This window comes from Megascapheus bottae, chromosome 7 (genome assembly GCF_031878675.1).
Source record: "Megascapheus bottae isolate mThoBot1 chromosome 7, mThoBot2.hap1, whole genome shotgun sequence".
Classification (NCBI taxonomy): Eukaryota; Metazoa; Chordata; class Mammalia; order Rodentia; family Geomyidae; genus Megascapheus; species Megascapheus bottae.
This window is the reverse complement of record NC_143515.1, coordinates 32,436,216-32,459,898: the sequence shown is the minus strand read 5'-3', so window position 1 is coordinate 32,459,898 and position 23,683 is coordinate 32,436,216. Positions and strand designations below refer to the sequence as shown.

Genomic DNA, 23,683 nt, shown 5'->3' with positions numbered 1-23,683 from the left:
AAAAAAAAAAGTGATTGTCTAACCACACTATCCCATGTGCTAGGGATACTAGGTCTCCTGCACATTCAAAAATATTGATCTATGTCAATTATGACCATGTATATGGCAAGAGGGATGATGTAAAAAAAAAAAACAAGTTACCTAACGTCCAGGATATAGGGTCAGAAGACAATGATTAATCATTCTCAATAAGCAAATGGAAATTGAATTGAGAGTGCCATTTATACTACCAAAATTATGAGATACTTAGAATAATTACAAAAGATAGGTGTAAGATGTACATGCTGAAAATTACCAAGCTTTGGTGAGAAAATCAAAGGAGCAGTCGAATAAATGAAGAGTTATCCATGTTCATGAAAAGGAAGATTCACTATTGTCAATCCAGGGAGAAGAATGAGAGATGAGCGATATAAGAACAGATTGGAGGGGTATGCCTTTAAGTGGAGAAAGAAAGCTTTCGCTAAGGAAATTCAACAGCTTCCACAAGCTGAGAAAGACCAGAAAATAGAAATTCTGAGCCTCTGAGCTCTGAAAACTTTCACCTTGTAAACATGATACAACAGTTACATAAACATATTAGGCCCTATTGTCCAAAATAGTCCTTTCCAGAATTTTATCTTGAAAGTATAATTTCAAACATTTCACATGCAGAAGTATAAGAATAAAATCTGTATTTAAAAACAGCATGGGGGCTGGGAGTTTGGCCTAGTGGTAGAGTGCTTGCCTAGCATGCATGAAGATGCAGGATCAATTCCTTGGTATCACACACATAGAAAAAAGATAGAAGTGGTGCTGAGGCTCTAGTAGTAGAGCTCTGGCCTTGAGAAAGTCCAAGGACAGTGCTCAGGCCCTGAGCTCAAGAACAGGACTAGCAAAAACAAAGCGTGACTGCTTGAATATTTACATTTAATGCATTTTTCTGCTTCCACACACATTACACCTATACCAACTTCAGTTCAACTCCCAGAATACAAAACGCGCACACACACACACACACACACACATGCACACGCACACACACACACACACACGCGCACACACACACACACATATAATTCAAAACCACTTTCTAATCCTGTGATGGTTTTTGTCTGAAATAGATGAGAAAATGTTTGTTTTCACAACATTGCATATGTAATAAGATCACTTTATTTATTGGTAAGTGTACTATAATGAATATTTGACATACATCCAAATTAGCTTTAATGTCTTTCTATTTTGTTCCATATCAGTCATGTATAATATGTCACTTACATTCATTATTCAATATTATTACTGATATCATTGTTTTCAGCATGTATAATATATCATTGATGAGTGACTTGAAGTTCAGAACGTCTCAGTCTTCTTTTTTTTTTGCCAGTCCTGGGCTTGAGCTCAGGGCCTGAGCACTGTCCTTGGACTTTCTCAAGGCTAGAGCTCTACCACTTGAGCCTCAACACCACTTCTAGCTTTTTTCTGTGTATGTGGTACCAAGGAATCGAACCCGGGTCTTCATGCATGCTAGGCAAGCACTTCAACCACTAGGCCAAACTCCTGGCCCCTTCCTTTTCTTCTTTTGTGTGGGTCATGGGTTTTGACAAGGGCCTGGGAGAATCCCTCAGCTCTTCAGCTCAGAGCTACCATCCTACCCTAGAGCCAAGTCCCAGTTCCCGTTTTCTGGAGCTTAATTGGAAATAAGAGTCTCAGGTCTTTTTGTGCTCCAGCTGATTTTGAACCCTAATCCTCAGATCTCAGCCTCCTGAGTAGCTAGGATTACCGGAGTGAGCCACCCAACCCAGCAGAGGGTTTCAGGTTTCCTACAAAAAGTATATTGGGAACTCTGAGGTGGTCATTGTATTCTTTACTTATCTTCTGGTCTGTGTTTTAAGTAAGCACTAAAAATGGCCAGAGATTTCTATAAGGTTACACAATAACAAGAAAAATGCAAACTATTTTCTCAAGACCAACATCCACTGGCTTATAGGAAGTTCAAGTTCTCCTGATTTCTGGGCATTCTTCACCTGCTCACCCTTTGGAACACGGTGCTCATAGTAATTCAAAAGAAGTATTTGAGCCAATCAGGCTGGCCTCTGCCCCTAGGTTTCCTGCTCTTGAATGGGTGATCTAACAAGTACACTGAGGATACCTGAGATTCAAAAGGCTCACATGCTAGGACACAGTTAGGAGTGACTCAGGGAAAGTCAGGACAAGAAGGAGAAGCCTGCTTCTGCCTAGGAAACAGCACAGGAACCACTTGGTGTCTCCTGTTGAACCTCTTTGCCAAGTTCATCAGAAGAATGTGGGTGGCTATTGGAATGAGAGCATTCCCAGTCAGTCACAGCCAGCTTCCAATATGCTGTTCCTCCAAAACAGTGAGAGTTGGGCAACCTTATCCATTTTTTAACCACCCCTTGCTTCTTGCAGACAATTTCCAGCATCCATCTTTACTTGGAGCTGCAAACTCACTACAGCTTCCTCTTCCTGTGGAGAACGATGCCACTTCTCTAACAGGCAACAGCTGCAACATCTCCACAGTCTCCACCCCAGCCTTCACTTCAGCATGGCCACTGCCATCAACCTCTGGCACCTCTTTGCAGCCACTCACGGGTCTTTGCCAACATTCCAGCACACCCATGCTGTCAGGGGTTACTGGCCAGAGCCACATCTCCACTGCAGCCTCCTCCTGTGCCAGTGCTTTTGAATGGGAGTACACAGGACACAATAAAAAGTCCTCTGCACTGGGAGACTTCACATTGACTCTCATTGACCAGGGCACAGCAGTCCCTTCAATGACTATGACATCTCGATATGCGGATGCAAATGCCATAGTCCCTCTGTATCCATCGCTGTCTGCCAGCCTGGTTCAGGGGACGTTATCTCACATTCCACAACAAGAGAGTAGTAGCTTGTTACTTCCCTGCCAACGAAACAACCAAATTTACTACTATAACCAAAGCACAGTGGGCCCTCTATTATCTGGAGAACCTGGTCCCTGCCTGCAATCATATGGCTCTGTGTCCTATACAGGGAGCAGGGTCTTTGCTCCTCAGCCAGAAATCGTGATGATGCTCCAAGAGGTTCAGCCCGCAAATGTCCCACCACCAGTCTCCACTTCTGGAATCTACTACTCTGTGTCTGCTCAACACCACCCAGAAACCAATGTTCAAGGTAAGCACAGACAACAGAAAGGAACAGGATTAGCAGCACAAAAAGGAGGGGCTGACCTGCATCTGCATAGAGTCTCCACTACTCCACAAATATAGTCTAAATCCTCAGTCTCACCCACCACACTCACAAGGAGACCTCCAATTTCTGCCATGAGGCAGAGGGCCAAGGGTATGGCTCCAGTGGTGGAGCACTGACTGCTTCAAACCTCAGTGCTGCCACTAATTGCACTGGATAATTAAGTAAATACATAAGTGAGGAAATATGGCTGTGCTGCTCTTAGATGCCACCCAAAGCACACTCAGTGAGGCCATGGTCTACATTGTCCTCACAATCCATTCTCCCTAATTAATCCCCTTCTTGTTCGAGTTCTTTGCTTTCATTGGAAAATATGTCAAACATTAGTTTTGATAATAGCAGATAAACTTGCTTTACTGTGTGCAGAGAACCTGCCCAAAGGAAGCAGGTGAGAATATATATTTTGCATATTTCATGGGCAGGAATTCCACCCTGGAGCTGAGCACCACTGAATCATGCCTGTGGCCTAGCTAATCAGGAGCCTGAGAGCTGAGGAACAAATTTCAAAGTCAGCCTGCAAAGTGTTTTCAACATCTCATTGTCAGTTCCCAAATGCAGACAATAGATGCCTAAAAAAAGCGAGAATACATCAGGCCTAAGAAAAAGTCAAGCAGCAAAAGAAAAAAGGCTGAGTTCAAGTCCCAGAAGCATCCAGTGCATGATCACATTCTCTAGCTCTCTATTCTCCCCGTCTCTCCCTCACACACACATGCACATGCACACACACTCAACTCTCAGAAATGCACTCAAAACATGCTAAACCTGTCCTCCCCTCCCTGACTGCCCCTCACTTGCCGTTCTCTCAGATCAGGGTGAGAATCAACACCTATTTTACTTACAGGACACTGGCAATAATCGACAACTATATAAATAGATGACACTTTATAAAGCTGGGTTTTTTGTTGTTTGAACCCAGAGTCAAGAACACAGTAAGGAACTACTTTACTTCTGACCCATACATGATGTCCAAATCATTTCCTACTTTTAAAACTTCTTTCATTTTTATTTCACTGACAACAATTCTATAGAGGAAAAGGGAAAAGAAATAATGAAAATGAATTAGCACAAGTTTTACATAGAGTAGCTATCACGATCTTCCAACTCACGATCCTGTCCATGGTGCTTAAAACTAGCTGCTAGAAACACCTTGCTCAGTGATGACAATGCCCTTAAATCATTGGTGCATAAATGGAGCATGTTACTTACCAGGGACTGATTTCTGCTGTGATTTCTTTACATCAGTAGAAACTTCCCTGGCAATGCATACACTTTTCTAGAATCACAACTTTCTAGAATCATAAATTTTGCCAGTCACAAACTGCAGACAACCCAAGTCCTACAAGCATAAATGTTGAAGTCCTTGAGAGAAACATGTGTCACCTGACTTTGGAGACATTCCAATATCAATCCAGTAGTAAACATTCCTAGTACCTTGGTCTTGCCTCCAGCAAATCCAGACACAGAGAATACGCGTTAGGATGAAATTGAAAGCAAGGTTTGAAAGCCTCTGGTTGCCTTTGAGAAACTAACAGAAAGTCAGGATGCTCCACCTGACATTTAGCAGCTGCAGGTCGACATTAACCTTAGGGCCAAGACAGAAGTCTACATGGAACAAGGCCAATTTGGATACTCTGAGTCTTGAGACAAATGGAATGGAATGTGACAGTGGGTAGCTAAAAGATATCACTGTGATGGTCAAGACATTCATTTTAACCAGATTTTCACCTCCTTCACAGATTTTCAGCAATCCAATATTTCTACTATAACCCACATCAAAGATACAGACACCATCAATGAGATTCTGCTGCAGGAAAACTCTGTGGTCACCAAGTATTCCACTGATCAAGTGTCCAAGAACAAGCACGACACCTTGGAAAGTGTGGATGGAACTCCCGAGGCCAAAGGCCAGCAGCTGCAGCCACAGGGCCTGCTGAAGGAAGAGGAAACTGAGTGTAGCACCCCAGCCAGTGACAAGGCTTCCCTGAACACAGCCCAGACCCCAAAGCCTGCATCCAGCAGGGTGAGCAAAACAAAGAGCCATGGGCAGAATGAGCCCAAAAGGATCAGGGGAAGCAATCCCAAGAAATGTGAAGAAACCAAGCAGTCAGGGAACAAACTGAAAGCAGAAGAGAAGGCAAGCATTCCCAAGATGAAGCACAAGAGAAGCCACCCTGAGCTTAGCCAAGAGACCTTCAAAAGACCTCGAACCAACCTAGGCGTGCAGATGTGGGAGTCAGTGCAGGTTTTTCATGCCCTAGGAAAGAAGAATGAGAAGAAAACTGCAAGCGGCACACGAGACTCTGCATGAAATCATGGCTGGATATTCCACATGAGGGTAAAGGCCCTAGAAACATTCAAGTCAAGAAGAGGGATAGGAGTGAAAGCCAGTGTCCATCCCCATCCCAGGATGAGCTGCCTCCCCCTGGCAAGGTCAAGTTGGTTCCTTTGCCTTTTCTAACCCCAGAGAAGCCTCAGGCTCGACCCGTTCCTCACAGGCCACAGTCTCTGGCCTCCAGGAGGCCCACTGTACCATACCCTGCACGGCCTCATCCTACCACGGCTCAACCTACCGCAGTCAGCCTGTCTCAACCAGCTTCTGCCAACACGAGTCTCAGAGGTTCCACCAAAGCATCTCAGCCAAGTGTAACCAATACATACACACAGGGATCGGCCAATGCTCCCCAGCCTAGTGTATCTCAGTCTGCTGTTGCTAGGCCTGAACCCCACTCAACCTCATCCAGCGCTTCTGTCCAGCACAAGCCTGTTTCCACTGCTGGGAACGAGTTCCGTTCACCGCCTAAGCCTCATAACCAGTACCTACTCCAAGATTTCAGCCGCCAACCAATTCCATGGAGGAAACCCGATATTCCTGGCCCTGTAGTATCAAATCCCATCACCAAGGAGCAAAGGCCAGAGCGTGAAGCCATGAAAAGGCGGGCCCAGCAAGAGCGTGAGAATGCTGCCCAATACACTGCTTTGGGGAAACTGCAGTTTTTTGTTCAGAGGCAAAGAGATATGGAAGTGTCTCACTACTATGGCTACACAGTGTAAGAGTTGCTGCGATTGTGGGTACCACATGTTTTCCCATATATATATAAAAATATATATGTATATATATACAAAGATAAATATGAACATTTATATAGGCATATAGTATATTGATATAAATGCATAGATGTTGGTAGAATAATATTACTACAATATATCCAAAACTTAATAAACCTGAACGATTAAATGTAATGAAATTTAATATATGACTAATAAAGAACCCATTTGAGTTTTATGATATTGCAAAGTTTGGCTTCATTTTGGATAGAGTTTGGACTCAAAAGTTAAACTTGAAAGAAGAAATTGGATTGAGGGTGGAGAAAAGTTGCACTTGAATTGTGCATGGGAGGATTAAAGACATCAGAACCAACAGAGTCCAAGAGTAGGAAGAAAAAAGGAAAGGTCATTTTGTCTTTTAGAAGAATCATGGAGCCGTGTTATAAGACTTAATTTCTAAGGTTGGGTTCTAAATACTACTTAGAAAATACTTTTCAAAAATGGGAGAAAACAGCGCCTGGAGCATGAGCAAGTGGTAGAGTGCTTGCCTAGCATGCATGAAGCCCTGAGTTCAATTCCTTGTTACCACATACACTGAAAAAGCCAGGAATCACCCAGTGGCTCAACTGTTAGAATGCTAGCCTTGAGCAAAAGAAGCCCAAGGGCAGTGATCAGGTGCTGAGATCAAGCTCTAGGAGTGGCAAGAAAAAGTACAGTAAAAGGCTCTAGGGTACTGTGAAAAATGTTGAGCTTTAAGGGGCAGGTGAAGCAGGGGACCCACACACTTTGAAGCCAGGTGGTCATGGCTCTTCCTTGCAATCCTAGCCAATCAAGAGACTGAGAGATGAATACTGAGACTCTAAGGCAGCAATGGCAGACAAATAAGTCATAAGCTCATTGTAATTTGAGCAGCATAGAGTGGAAAGGGAAGTTTACAGTAGCACTGAGTGAAAAAGATAAGTGAAACACACTGGCCCTCAATTCTACCCCCAGTATTGGCACACACACACACACACACACACACACACACACACACACACACGATGCAGTTATCTAAGATGAGAAGAAGAAAAGGCAAATGCATGATATGAGAGAAATCTACCACATTAGAGCCAAGAGCTCATGGTTATCCTGGGGACAAAGGCTATCCTGGGGCCTAGCCAGTGAAGCAAAGTAGCATAAAGTCCACCCTGAGAAAGGCCTCATCATTTAGGATCATTTATTTATTTATTCAGTACCCATTTAATTATTCAGGGCAGCAAGATGTGCTATAATACTTCAATTAATCACTAAACACACAGGGCTAGTATCACTGGTCCACTTGATTTGTGAGGTTCAGCTGTGGGCTGGGATCACATTAAATTCAAAGGTCGAGGCCTCCAATGGAGGCCTGAGTGTCTGAATTCCTCAGAGAATGCAAGTGCACCTAGATTTCCAACCTAAATTTCCCACCTGAGGATCTGGAGTTACTGGGTGGACAAGATCAAATATGTGAAGTAGACAAAACACTAAATGTGTCCTGTACTGCTCCTTCTTGCCTTGCTGGTTCCCACACCACTCGCCGCAAAGGACCAGCACAAGCAAAATCTGCTCCTAGTGTCTATTCCAGGAGAACCCCAGGGAGACAGGCATTTGCACAGGCACAGCAATGAGTCACTGCAGTCAAGCTGCAGGGCCCTGTGTTCCACTTCAGAGGCCACAAGAGGCACAGCTGGATGGGGAGTGGGCGATGGCGACTGAGAGGACAGGAAAGGAGAACCGAGTAGAAGGACACAGGGTGGAGGATCATTGTAGGAAGCTTACTAAATTTTGCTGAAAACCATTTCTTGAGCCCTTGGCTCGTGCCTGTATTCCTAGCTAGCGCAGAGGCTGCGGACTGAGGATTGCTCTTCAAAGACAGCCTATGCAGGAATGATCATTCCTGTGACATAATTTTGTGTGACACTTATTTCTAATTTACCATCAAAAAGCCAAAAGAAGAGCTCTGGCTGATATGGTTGAGACCTGGCTTTAAGCCAAAAAAGCTCAGAGGGAGTGCTCAGACCCTGAGTTCAAACCACAGGACCCACACAATAAAACAAAAAACTTTCCTGAAATATAATTCATCACACCATTTAGACGTACACTAGTCAGAGGCACAATAGTACATTTTCAGAATGAAACCAAATGTAGTCTATATTGCATTGTTTTTTACTCATACTTGAGGCCAATGCACAGTCACTTGATCCATATCTACTTCTACCATTATCCTCGGGTCCCAGCTTCCTGAGGATTATTAGAATGGTTCACCAGTACCTCCCTACTTTTACACACCTGAATGTGTATCATTTTTCCTACTAGTCATTTTCACAAAGACGTTACAATTGAATAAATTGATTTTAAAACGTTGAATTTTGGAGAAGATGGCAGATGGATAACTGACCCAACTAAGTCCCCTGAGGAAGCAGAACTTGAGGGTCCCATCAAGCTTTTCACATCTAGACAGTCACTCCAACGTAGCTATTGTTTATACAGAGATTTATACCAAAGAAGAAAATTATAAACTGCTTGCATAAGAAGACAGAATTCGGTATCCACATACAGTGATTGTGCCAGCAGTCACAACAGCAGTGGCTGCAGTGGTGGTCATATCTGAGCCCTGGAGCTATCCAAGTACCTCTAGGAGGAACGTAAACATTAGGGATGGAGCCCACAGGCCACCTGGCTACACTGGGACAGAGACAACTCATCATATAATGGACCGGAAGCTGTTCTTAGGAGAGGATCACAAGGGCTCAATAGCTATGTACGTATGATCATAGAACGTTCTCTAGGATCAAAATGAACTCTAAGAAATGGAATCAAGAGATTTTTTATTGTACTGTTTGCAATTCTTTCTTTTTTTCTTTCTTTTTTCTCCTTGGTATATTCTCTTTTGTCACTATTTTTTAAATGTATGTACCCTTTGTCTTTATATACGTTCATTTGATTTGGGGAGGAGAAGGGAAAGCAAAGGGACAAAGGCTAAACCATCAGCAGTGAGACTCACTAGCCACTGTTGGAAATGAACTATATAACCTGGCAGGGGCAGGGAAGAGGAAAGGGGAAAAACTGGGAGATAATGAGGGAGCAGATAATCCTGTTTAAAAGGCAATGTACTCATTAACTGATTTATCTGATTGTAACCCCTCTGTAAATCACCCTAACAGTAAAAATGTTTAAATTTCAAAAAAAAGAGATGAAAAGAGGACCAGGAGTTTGGCCTAGTGGTAGAGTGCTTGCCCAGCATGCACAAAGACCCAGGTTCGATTCCTCGGTACCACATACATGAAAAAAGGTGGAAGTGGTGCTGAGGCTCAAGTGGTAGAGCTCTAGCCTTGAGAAAGTCCAAGGACAGTGCTCAGGCCCTGAAATCAAGTCGAGGACTGGCAAAGAAAAAAAAAGAGAGATGAAAAGAAATGAACAAATGTATATATAACGGCACAAAAGAAACTGATCAGTACCTTTGACATTGTCAAGGTGGCAATGTTACAACAAACATTGACAATTATGAAAAACTTCCCTGATTCTAAAACTTCAATAAACATGAAAGTGAAAAGAAATCCCTAATATCATATTGGTTTGCAACTTACAATTGAGCACATTTATACTTCACATTAAATTATTAACAAATCTTTCCCGCCAACCAAATGAAAAGATTTCTGCTTCTAACTCTTGCAAGTCAGGAAGCTGAGATCAGAGGATTGGGGTTGGAAATCAGCTTGGGCATGAAAGCCCCTTGGGCTCTTATCTCTAGTTAATCACAAATGAGAGTTGCAGTTTCAGTAGAGGTCTGATCATGAACAAAAATGCTCATGGACCAGGTCTGGAGTTTGCCCTAGCAGTAGAGTGCTTCCCTAGCAAGCACAAAGACCCGGGTTTGATATCTTGGTACCACATACATAGAAAACGGGAGAAGTGGTGCTGTGGCTCAAGTGCTAGAGCTTCAGCCTTGAGAAAGCCCAAAGACAGTGCTAAGGCCCTGAGCTCAGTCTACAGGACTGGCTCATAAATAAATAAATAAATAAATACCATCACTCATGGATCCCCCATCCTTTAAACCAGCATTGGTGGAATGTCTCACATGACCAGGTATTGTAACTATAGTATCTAAGAGAGTAGATTTCATCAATACAGCACAGCCTTAGTTGGATCATACCCAATGGGAATTTGCTATTTGATTTTTTTTTTTTGATCGAGGGGTTTGAACTCAGGCCTTGGGCATTGTCTCTGAGCCACAGTGCCATTCCAGTTTTCTGGTGTTGAATTGGAGATAACAGTCTCCTCGACTACGGTACCCAGGCTTCTTTGAAACTGTGATCCTCTGATCTCAGCCTCTTCAGTAGCTAGGATTACAGACATGAGCCACCAGCACCTGGCTCTTTCGCTACTTTCAAGACAAAATGTGGAATGCTGGTCTGTGATGTCCCACACATCATGTCGCACATGAACATCCCAAATGAACATCCTATGACTCCATCTTCTTAAAACAGACAATCACTAAGCCATTGGTTTGATTTCTGGAGCTCTTGATGGGAAATGGATGGTTGATACTGCCTTTGTACAACTATTTAAAGAGAATAAAAATATACACAAGAATGAAAACAAAGATTGTTTCTATAATAAATGTGTCTTGTGTATATGCCTCTACAGTAGCTGTGGACTCTGCTAACAATCTGAACAGATGGCCTACTCATATGCTGTCTACCCAATACAGAAAACATGCAGAGACTTGGGGAATATCACAGAAGCTGGGCTGGAGATGTAGGCTCGTGAGGGCAAGCCTCATGAGGTTGAGCCAGTTATTACCATGGACAGTACTGATTTACCTAGGCAGGAGTAAAGTCATCTTGACATAGAAATAATCATCACAATTGTAGAAAGGTAACGCTAGTTGGTTTTCTGTGCAATGTTTCTCAGCAACTATAAGTACACAAACCAATAGATTACTATGTAGAGTTTGCAATAGGAGCCTTGCTCCAGAATATGCTTGATAGTTTCATGTTAAGTAAAACCAGTTAATTTCAACTAGAATGACATCCTTTTTATCTTGGACTCCATATTCATTCCTTTTCTTCTGACACAAATTGTGGGGACTGGTCTGGCTATCACTGGAAGAAGCACAGAAATGGTGAGATAAAGGGTAAGCCAATTTAGCAGTGACACGGACTAGACACTATGTTGGAAATGAACGATATAACTTCAAGTGGGGAGAAGGCAAACCCGGGGGAGAATGAGGGAGGCGGTAACATTGTTCAAAAGGAAATGTACTCGTTACCTGACTTAAGTAACTGTACCCCCTATGTATATCATCTTTACAATAAAAGCCTTTTAAGTCAGACAGAAGTCTGCCTTCCTCTGTGTATTCCATTTCTTTAGTATTTGCTTCTAATGGGCAGAGACTACTTTTCAAAGTATCAGGGCTATGCAAAAAAGAGACCTGTATCTCTAGGAGTTGACATCTATGAGTATGAGAATGCACAACTCGTGGTGTACTAGGGGCTCATGCCTGTAATCATAGCTACTCAGGAAGACCACAGTTCAAAGCCATCCCAGTTAAGAAAGTCTGTGACAAGACTCTTATGTACAGTTAAGCCACGAGCCAGAAGTGGTACTATGGCTTAAGCAATAGAGCACAGCCTTGATCAAAAAAGCTCAAGGCACAGAATCCAGAAAAAAAAATAAACTATAAAAGAATTGGTGGGGGGGGAAACCACACGGGTGGGGGGTGGGGAGGAGGGTAATGGGTACCAAGACATGTGAAAGGGTATCAATGTATGTGAATTAATGCACCTTCTATCTGGCAAATATCATGTAAAATTTTTATTAATTACAATAAAAAATTAAAAAAAAGAATTGCTGGGTGGGGCCTGGAGTTTGGCCTATGGTAGAGTGCTTGCCTAGCATGCACGAAGACCTGGGTTTGATTCCTCGGTACCACATATGTAGAAAAGACAGAACTGGTGCTGTGGCTCAAGTGGTAGAGCTCTAGCCTTGAGAAAGCTCAGGCCCTGACTTCAAGCCCCAGGACTGGCCAAAAAAAAAAGTCCTTGTGAGATTCTTATCTCCAATCAGCCATTCAAAAACTACAAGTAGACTGGAATGTGGCTTAGTGGTACAGTGCTTGCCACACATGCATGAAACCCTGAGTTGGATTCCTCAGTACCATATAAACAGAAATAGCCAAAAGGGGTGCTGTGGCTCAAGTGATAGAGTGCTAGCTTTAAGCAAAAGAAGCCCATGGATGGTGCCCAGACCCTGAGTTCAAGCGAAAGAACTGGCAAAAAAAAAAAGGATTGCTGGGAAAAGATCTTCCTTTTCAAGCCATATATCAAAGTCCTCATATCCAATATACGCAAAGAGCTTAAGAAACCAACCCCTACCAAACCTTATAAAGCAATCACTTAATGGGCAAGGGAGCTAAGTAGAGATTTCTCAGAAGAGGTGAGAATGGCAAAGATACACTTGAGGAAATGCTCATCAACCCTGGCCATAAAGGAAACGCAAATTAAAACAACTCTGAAGTTCCATCTCACCCCTGTCAGATTGTCCAACATTGTGAATTTGAACTGCAAATATTGTTGGAAATCTTGGGGGGAAAGTAACTCTTCTACATATTGGTGGGAATGTAAAGGAGTACAACCTCTCTGAACAGCAGTATGAGGTTCCTCAAAAAAACTAAACACAGACCGTTTTTATTGCTTCGCTATTCATAATAGGCAAGATATAGAGCAACTCAGATGCCCCACAATAGATGAGTGGATCCAAACTATGTGGTACCTATACACAATGGAATTTTACACAGCCATTAGGAAGAATAAAGTAATATCATCTGCAAGGAAATAGAACTAGAACAAATCATGTTAGGTGAGCTAAGCCAAACTCAGAGACACAAATCGTGCATGTTCTTTTGGATGTGCAAAAATGAGATCTAAAATGCATTGGGATATAAATTAGAAAGGATTCTAGATAATCACAAACATTGAGAACAAAAGAGGGCACCATTAGGAGAGAAACAAAAATGCAAAGCCCATGTGCCTCTTTTTATTCATATAAAATTCAGAAATGAACTCCAAAAGGTGGAGGGAAGAAACATCCTTTTTCCCCCTTTCTTTTGTTTAGTTTTTAATTTTTGATGATCTGTCTTCTTTACCTTATGTATGGTGTATTCAAGTATACCTCTTCAGAAGGGTTTGGGAGGTGTACAGAACTCAAGGGTAAAATGACAAAAACAGAGCAGTGGAGCCCACTGGACACCAACGAAAGTGAGCTACATAACTTGTGGATAGAGTCAAGAGGGACTGGGAGAGCATGAGGGAACGGAAGATACTGTATAAATGGAAATATACTTATTACCTGACTTGTGCAATTGCAATACCTCTGTATACCACCACTACAATAAGAATAAAGTAAATTAAGTTTTAAAATGAAATAAAAAAGAATGCAAAACCTAATAGGTTTTCCAAGAACCAGTTCCTAAGTGAACAAGAGAAATATAAAGAGGGATCCAAGTCCAACATGGCTAGAACAACCCAGAATAAGGATTTCAGGGGCAAGAAACTAGAAAGCAAGTGCCTTAGATGACATCATCCTCTACAAGGTATCATCAACACTACTCTTCAACTAGGTAAAAAGCTCTTTCATTCTGCTTCTACTATTTGAAAATTCAAATGGCTCAACTAAACGGTTTCAGAACAATGAAGTTTTCAATCTCAAAGTCCCTTTCCTTATCCCTCAAACATGTGAACTATATATGCAATATGTAATTATCATATAATATAGAAAGCAAAATAAGCAAATTAAAAATAACTATTAATGAACATTGGTGAGAAACACTGAGGTGATGTCCTCAATATAAGAACGTAGACGAAAGGGGATTTCCTGTCTGTCTTGCAGGACCTCAAGTCACCAAAGATCAAGCATTAAAGAGCTACTAGAGCTCTCCTGCCATTCTCTACCCAAACCCAGCTTCTGGTTCAGATTCTGATCTTGTGATTGGCTACTCCAGGCCTTTCAACTGCCTGAGTAATGACATCATTCTCCCACTGAACCTATCACTACTTGGTAGAATCTTGGGGTTTCCATGGCATCGTCCAGGCGTATATTTGGATCATCGCTAGTGACCAGTGTCCAGTGAGCTCCGTACTGGACACACTCTTGCTCTTTAGCTTCAGCTACGCACACATCCTCTAGTGTCATTCTTCATCCCTTGTTTCTCCAGTTGATATTACCCATTGTCTCAGTATGTCAGGTAAGAAGAAAAAGGGATTTAGAGTTTTCATTAGACTCCCCTGCTCCCTAAATTTAATAGTAGAATCAAAACAGCTTCAAGTATTGAATTAGAAATGTTGGGCTGTGATGTTTACTAGGTATATATGACTTAGCCACATGATTTACTTTGTGACAAAAATCTGTTGCTTTGTCTGCAACATGAAGAAAATGAATTGTTTATCTTGTGATAGCTTTGTTTTCCAGCACTGTATTTTTTTTGCCCGTCTTGGGCTTGAGCTCAGGGCTTGAGCACTGTCCTTGGACTTTCTCAAGGCTAGCAGTCTACCACTTGAGCCTCAGCACCACTTCCAGATTTTTGCTATGTATGTGGGGTACCGAGGAATCGATCCCAGGTCTTCATGCATGCTAGGCAAGCACTCTACTATTAGGCCAAACTCCCGGGCCTCCAGCACTGTATTTTTAATGACATTTATGAATGGAGAATGAAGCTACAGATTTCTTCAGAGAGTCAATTTTAAACAAACTAATGGAGAAGGAAACCTAGTCCTGTTGAAATCCCTATACCAAGATACTTCATTTGTAACAGTATCCTCTAAAAATTAGTTCCACTTTGGTATTTCAAATGTAGTAAAAATTTTTTAATTGGAGAATTTATTAACATTGATTTTTACATCATATTTTAAATGACAAGTTTAACCAACAAGTGTTCCAGGAGGGAATCTCTATTTACAATCACTGGGACTTAGTATTTAGAACTTAATCAAAACTAGGCTAAGGGATTGTATGTCATAGAAACATATTAATTTATGAAATAAAACATTATGTCTCTAGAGTCATAGGTTTTGATGTCTATATAGTTACGTTTATATCAAATGTAGTAAATTTAAGCATAGTGTGTGTTTCCATATTTCTGCTCAGACAAGGTAAAGAGAAAAACAGGAAGAGAGAGGGGATGACGGGACTAGAACGAGGCAGATGATCTAGAAGGAAAGGTTCACCAGGAACTAGAGGTGAAGAAAAGATGAAGAAGGTGATGAGAAATAAGACAGAGCCAAAGACATGAAGAGCATGGAGACATTCTCAAGAAAACAGCGGTGGTTTCAATAGAATGTTGAAGAGGATCAAACATTTTTAAATCCACACACAGAAAACCGAGGGCAATCTAACCAGAGCCAGGCAAAATGAAGTTAGTGTTAGCCACATTGATGGACCAAAAGCCAACTAAGGTTAAAACAGAGAATCATTAAAAGCAGTTTCTGAGATGTCACTTTTAGCTGGTTCCTGCTTTAGGTTTGTTATGTGTTTTTTTTTTCTAGTTGACTGTGAATACAGATGATGCTTTGAACGAGCCTTTTGTCAACCTGACTAACTTAGGGCCGGCACAGGTGCCAGCCACTCCTTTAGCTTTCTTTGTTTTAGCTAGGTTTTTTTTGAAGATATGAAATTTTAGGTCAGGCAAACCTTGAACCATGATCCTACCACCTAGGAAGGACTCTCTTGTACCTTGGGCCACAGTCATGATCTACTAACAGAGGGCTTATTTGATTGAGATGAGGTGTTCAGTAACCAGCCTAGATGGATCTCAAACCACTGTCCAGCAGACTGTTTCCCAAATAGGATTAGAGAAGGGAGCTACTGAGCCTTGACAGTTTGCAATGTAAACATTTTAGATATGTATTCCAAATTATTTTAAGGAATATTTCTTGAGAGGGATTACACAGAAGGTTCTGTAATATATTTCAACATTACTTTTCATTCTTATATTTAGACTTCATGGAAGTGTGTGTGTGTGTGTGTGTGTGTGTGTGTGTGTGTGTGTGTGTGTGTGTGTGCTTGTATGAATACCAAGATTTAAACTCCAAGCTTGACACTGTCTCTGAGCTTTTTAGCTTATAGGTAGAGCTCTACAACTCATCAGGTCTCCAATTCCAGGTTTTGATATTTAACCGTTAATAAGAGTCCTACAGACTTTATGGGAAGGACTGGCTTGAAATAATAATTTTCAAACCTCAAGCTCCAGTAGTTAGGATTACAGCCTTGAATCATGAGAGCTGAACATGCATTTTTTAATAAAGTATTCTAATTTGTATCAGAAGCAGGTTTCAACTAAAAGCTGTAAATAATGATGATAATGATAGAATTCTAAGTGTTTATTTTACATTTGTATCAATATTTTTCTCAGATTGGTTTTCAAACGTTTATATATATATATATATATTTTTACTGTTATATAAGGGTTACATGATATTTGCCAGATAGATGGTGCATTAATTCCCATTTCAAACGGTTTTTAAAGATTTTTTGATGCTGCTATTTATACTAAGTTGATTTAAATACCCAGCTAGAACAATTAATATCTTTACATTGAGGTATGATATTTAGAGAAATCATTTTGGTTTGTCTTTCTTTGTTCTGATTTTTTCTTTTCTACATTTGTGCTATATTGTCCAATCTGGTATTAATGTCCTGACAAAAGTGATTGTCTGGGACTAGGAGTTTGGCCTACTGGTAGAGTGTTTGCCTCGCATGCACGAAAAAGCCAGGTTCAATTCTTTGGTACCACATACATTGGAAAAAAAAAACAACAAAGTCAGAAGTGGTCCTGAGGCTCAAGTGGTAGAGCTCTAGCCTTGAGAAAGTCCAAGGACAGTGCCGAGGCCCTGAGCTCAAGCCCAGGACAGGCAAAAAAAAAAAGTGATTGTCTAACCACACTATCCCATGTGCTAGGGATACTAGGTCTCCTGCACATTCAAAAATATTGATCTATGTCAATTATGACCATGTATATGGCAAGAGGGATGATGTAAAAAAAAAAAAACAAGTTACCTAACGTCCAGGATATAGGGTCAGAAGACAATGATTAATCATTCTCAATAAGCAAATGGAAATTGAATTGAGAGTGCCATTTATACTACCAAAATTATGAGATACTTAGAATAATTACAAAAGATAGGTGTAAGATGTACATGCTGAAAATTACCAAGCTTTGGTGAGAAAATCAAAGGAGCAGTCGAATAAATGAAGAGTTATCCATGTTCATGAAAAGGAAGATTCACTATTGTCAATCCAGGGAGAAGAATGAGAGATGAGCGATATAAGAACAGATTGGAGGGGTATGCCTTTAAGTGGAGAAAGAAAGCTTTCGCTAAGGAAATTCAACAGCTTCCACAAGCTGAGAAAGACCAGAAAATAGAAATTCTGAGCCTCTGAGCTCTGAAAACTTTCACCTTGTAAACATGATACAACAGTTACATAAACATATTAGGCCCTATTGTCCAAAATAGTCCTTTCCAGAATTTTATCTTGAAAGTATAATTTCAAACATTTCACATGCAGAAGTATAAGAATAAAATCTGTATTTAAAAACAGCATGGGGGCTGGGAGTTTGGCCTAGTGGTAGAGTGCTTGCCTAGCATGCATGAAGATGCAGGATCAATTCCTTGGTATCACACACATAGAAAAAAGATAGAAGTGGTGCTGAGGCTCTAGTAGTAGAGCTCTGGCCTTGAGAAAGTCCAAGGACAGTGCTCAGGCCCTGAGCTCAAGAACAGGACTAGCAAAAACAAAGCGTGACTGCTTGAATATTTACATTTAATGCATTTTTCTGCTTCCACACACATTACACCTATACCAACTTCAGTTCAACTCCCAGAATACAAAACGTGCACACACACACACACACACACATGCACACGCACACACACACACACACGCGCACACACACACACACACATATAATTCAAAACCACTTTCTAATCCTGTGATGGTTTTTGTCTGAAATAGATGAGAAAATGTTTGTTTTCACAACATTGCATATGTAATAAGATCACTTTATTTATTGGTAAGTGTACTATAATGAATATTTGACATACATCCAAATTAGCTTTAATGTCTTTCTATTTTGTTCCATATCAGTCATGTATAATATGTCACTTACATTCATTATTCAATATTATTACTGATATCATTGTTTTCAGCATGTATAATATATCATTGATGAGTGACTTGAAGTTCAGAACGTCTCAGTCTTCTTTTTTTTTTGCCAGTCCTGGGCTTGAGCTCAGGGCCTGAGCACTGTCCTTGGACTTTCTCAAGGCTAGAGCTCTACCACTTGAGCCTCAACACCACTTCTAGCTTTTTTCTGTGTATGTGGTACCAAGGAATCGAACCCGGGTCTTCATGCATGCTAGGCAAGCACTTCAACCACTAGGCCAAACTCCTGGCCCCTTCCTTTTCTTCTTTTGTGTGGGTCATGGGTTTTGACAAGGGCCTGGGAGAATCCCTCAGCTCTTCAGCTCAGAGCTACCATCCTACCCTAGAGCCAAGTCCCAGTTCCCGTTTTCTGGAGCTTAATTGGAAATAAGAGTCTCAGGTCTTTTTGTGCTCCAGCTGATTTTGAACCCTAATCCTCAGATCTCAGCCTCCTGAGTAGCTAGGATTACCGGAGTGAGCCACCCAACCCAGCAGAGGGTTTCAGGTTTCCTACAAAAAGTATATTGGGAACTCTGAGGTGGTCATTGTATTCTTTACTTATCTTCTGGTCTGTGTTTTAAGTAAGCACTAAAAATGGCCAGAGATTTCTATAAGGTTACACAATAACAAGAAAAATGCAAACTATTTTCTCAAGACCAACATCCACTGGCTTATAGGAAGTTCAAGTTCTCCTGATTTCTGGGCATTCTTCACCTGCTCACCCTTTGGAACACGGTGCTCATAGTAATTCAAAAGAAGTATTTGAGCCAATCAGGCTGGCCTCTGCCCCTAGGTTTCCTGCTCTTGAATGGGTGATCTAACAAGTACACTGAGGATACCTGAGATTCAAAAGGCTCACATGCTAGGACACAGTTAGGAGTGACTCAGGGAAAGTCAGGACAAGAAGGAGAAGCCTGCTTCTGCCTAGGAAACAGCACAGGAACCACTTGGTGTCTCCTGTTGAACCTCTTTGCCAAGTTCATCAGAAGAATGTGGGTGGCTATTGGAATGAGAGCATTCCCAGTCAGTCACAGCCAGCTTCCAATATGCTGTTCCTCCAAAACAGTGAGAGTTGGGCAACCTTATCCATTTTTTAACCACCCCTTGCTTCTTGCAGACAATTTCCAGCATCCATCTTTACTTGGAGCTGCAAACTCACTACAGCTTCCTCTTCCTGTGGAGAACGATGCCACTTCTCTAACAGGCAACAGCTGCAACATCTCCACAGTCTCCACCCCAGCCTTCACTTCAGCATGGCCACTGCCATCAACCTCTGGCACCTCTTTGCAGCCACTCACGGGTCTTTGCCAACATTCCAGCACACCCATGCTGTCAGGGGTTACTGGCCAGAGCCACATCTCCACTGCAGCCTCCTCCTGTGCCAGTGCTTTTGAATGGGAGTACACAGGACACAATAAAAAGTCCTCTGCACTGGGAGACTTCACATTGACTCTCATTGACCAGGGCACAGCAGTCCCTTCAATGACTATGACATCTCGATATGCGGATGCAAATGCCATAGTCCCTCTGTATCCATCGCTGTCTGCCAGCCTGGTTCAGGGGACGTTATCTCACATTCCACAACAAGAGAGTAGTAGCTTGTTACTTCCCTGCCAACGAAACAACCAAATTTACTACTATAACCAAAGCACAGTGGGCCCTCTATTATCTGGAGAACCTGGTCCCTGCCTGCAATCATATGGCTCTGTGTCCTATACAGGGAGCAGGGTCTTTGCTCCTCAGCCAGAAATCGTGATGATGCTCCAAGAGGTTCAGCCCGCAAATGTCCCACCACCAGTCTCCACTTCTGGAATCTACTACTCTGTGTCTGCTCAACACCACCCAGAAACCAATGTTCAAGGTAAGCACAGACAACAGAAAGGAACAGGATTAGCAGCACAAAAAGGAGGGGCTGACCTGCATCTGCATAGAGTCTCCACTACTCCACAAATATAGTCTAAATCCTCAGTCTCACCCACCACACTCACAAGGAGACCTCCAATTTCTGCCATGAGGCAGAGGGCCAAGGGTATGGCTCCAGTGGTGGAGCACTGACTGCTTCAAACCTCAGTGCTGCCACTAATTGCACTGGATAATTAAGTAAATACATAAGTGAGGAAATATGGCTGTGCTGCTCTTAGATGCCACCCAAAGCACACTCAGTGAGGCCATGGTCTACATTGTCCTCACAATCCATTCTCCCTAATTAATCCCCTTCTTGTTCGAGTTCTTTGCTTTCATTGGAAAATATGTCAAACATTAGTTTTGATAATAGCAGATAAACTTGCTTTACTGTGTGCAGAGAACCTGCCCAAAGGAAGCAGGTGAGAATATATATTTTGCATATTTCATGGGCAGGAATTCCACCCTGGAGCTGAGCACCACTGAATCATGCCTGTGGCCTAGCTAATCAGGAGCCTGAGAGCTGAGGAACAAATTTCAAAGTCAGCCTGCAAAGTGTTTTCAACATCTCATTGTCAGTTCCCAAATGCAGACAATAGATGCCTAAAAAAAGCGAGAATACATCAGGCCTAAGAAAAAGTCAAGCAGCAAAAGAAAAAAGGCTGAGTTCAAGTCCCAGAAGCATCCAGTGCATGATCACATTCTCTAGCTCTCTATTCTCCCCGTCTCTCCCTCACACACACATGCACATGCACACACACTCAACTCTCAGAAATGCACTCAAAACATGCTAAACCTGTCCTCCCCTCCCTGACTGCCCCTCACTTGCCGTTCTCTCAGATCAGGGTGAGAATCAACACCTATTTTACTTACAGGACACTGGCAATAATCGACAACTATATAAATAGATGACACTTTATAAAGCTGGGTTTTTTGTTGTTTGAACCCAGAGTCAAGAACACAGTAAGGAACTACTTTACTTCTGACCCATACATGATGTCCAAATCATTTCCTACTTTTAAAACTTCTTTCATTTTTATTTCACTGACAACAATTCTATAGAGGAAAAGGGAAAAGAAATAATGAAAATGAATTAGCACAAGTTTTACATAGAGTAGCTATCACGATCTTCCAACTCACGATCCTGTCCATGGTGCTTAAAACTAGCTGCTAGAAACACCTTGCTCAGTGATGACAATGCCCTTAAATCATTGGTGCATAAATGGAGCATGTTACTTACCAGGGACTGATTTCTGCTGTGATTTCTTTACATCAGTAGAAACTTCCCTGGCAATGCATACACTTTTCTAGAATCACAACTTTCTAGAATCATAAATTTTGCCAGTCACAAACTGCAGACAACCCAAGTCCTACAAGCATAAATGTTGAAGTCCTTGAGAGAAACATGTGTCACCTGACTTTGGAGACATTCCAATATCAATCCAGTAGTAAACATTCCTAGTACCTTGGTCTTGCCTCCAGCAAATCCAGACACAGAGAATACGCGTTAGGATGAAATTGAAAGCAAGGTTTGAAAGCCTCTGGTTGCCTTTGAGAAACTAACAGAAAGTCAGGATGCTCCACCTGACATTTAGCAGCTGCAGGTCGACATTAACCTTAGGGCCAAGACAGAAGTCTACATGGAACAAGGCCAATTTGGATACTCTGAGTCTTGAGACAAATGGAATGGAATGTGACAGTGGGTAGCTAAAAGATATCACTGTGATGGTCAAGACATTCATTTTAACCAGATTTTCACCTCCTTCACAGATTTTCAGCAATCCAATATTTCTACTATAACCCACATCAAAGATACAGACACCATCAATGAGATTCTGCTGCAGGAAAACTCTGTGGTCACCAAGTATTCCACTGATCAAGTGTCCAAGAACAAGCACGACACCTTGGAAAGTGTGGATGGAACTCCCGAGGCCAAAGGCCAGCAGCTGCAGCCACAGGGCCTGCTGAAGGAAGAGGAAACTGAGTGTAGCACCCCAGCCAGTGACAAGGCTTCCCTGAACACAGCCCAGACCCCAAAGCCTGCATCCAGCAGGGTGAGCAAAACAAAGAGCCATGGGCAGAATGAGCCCAAAAGGATCAGGGGAAGCAATCCCAAGAAATGTGAAGAAACCAAGCAGTCAGGGAACAAACTGAAAGCAGAAGAGAAGGCAAGCATTCCCAAGATGAAGCACAAGAGAAGCCACCCTGAGCTTAGCCAAGAGACCTTCAAAAGACCTCGAACCAACCTAGGCGTGCAGATGTGGGAGTCAGTGCAGGTTTTTCATGCCCTAGGAAAGAAGAATGAGAAGAAAACTGCAAGCGGCACACGAGACTCTGCCATGAAATCATGGCTGGATATTCCACATGAGGGTAAAGGCCCTAGAAACATTCAAGTCAAGAAGAGGGATAGGAGTGAAAGCCAGTGTCCATCCCCATCCCAGGATGAGCTGCCTCCCCCTGGCAAGGTCAAGTTGGTTCCTTTGCCTTTTCTAACCCCAGAGAAGCCTCAGGCTCGACCCGTTCCTCACAGGCCACAGTCTCTGGCCTCCAGGAGGCCCACTGTACCATACCCTGCACGGCCTCATCCTACCACGGCTCAACCTACCGCAGTCAGCCTGTCTCAACCAGCTTCTGCCAACACGAGTCTCAGAGGTTCCACCAAAGCATCTCAGCCAAGTGTAACCAATACATACACACAGGGATCGGCCAATGCTCCCCAGCCTAGTGTATCTCAGTCTGCTGTTGCTAGGCCTGAACCCCACTCAACCTCATCCAGCGCTTCTGTCCAGCACAAGCCTGTTTCCACTGCTGGGAACGAGTTCCGTTCACCGCCTAAGCCTCATAACCAGTACCTACTCCAAGATTTCAGCCGCCAACCAATTCCATGGAGGAAACCCGATATTCCTGGCCCTGTAGTATCAAATCCCATCACCAAGGAGCAAAGGCCAGAGCGTGAAGCCATGAAAAGGCGGGCCCAGCAAGAGCGTGAGAATGCTGCCCAATACACTGCTTTGGGGAAACTGCAGTTTTTTGTTCAGAGGCAAAGAGATATGGAAGTGTCTCACTACTATGGCTACACAGTGTAAGAGTTGCTGCGATTGTGGGTACCACATGTTTTCCCATATATATATAAAAATATATATGTATATATATACAAAGATAAATATGAACATTTATATAGGCATATAGTATATTGATATAAATGCATAGATGTTGGTAGAATAATATTACTACAATATATCCAAAACTTAATAAACCTGAACGATTAAATGTAATGAAATTTAATATA

General features: G+C 42.2%; 1 protein-coding gene and 1 long non-coding RNA gene across 2 annotated transcripts in view; one reads left to right on the top strand and one right to left on the bottom strand.

Moving 5' to 3' along the window:
- Positions 1 to 23,683, bottom strand: part of LOC150060537 (uncharacterized) — a 491,819-nt gene that overhangs the window by 135,208 nt on the left and 332,928 nt on the right. The gene's annotated exons all lie outside the window — the stretch shown is intronic.
- Positions 8,000 to 23,480, top strand: LOC150060551 (uncharacterized protein C2orf78-like). The gene is given in 5 exon segments (XM_090336251.1): positions 8,000 to 8,060; positions 14,457 to 14,483; positions 14,486 to 14,539; positions 19,610 to 20,346; positions 22,146 to 23,480. Coding segments are annotated over 5 exon segments (2,214 nt in total).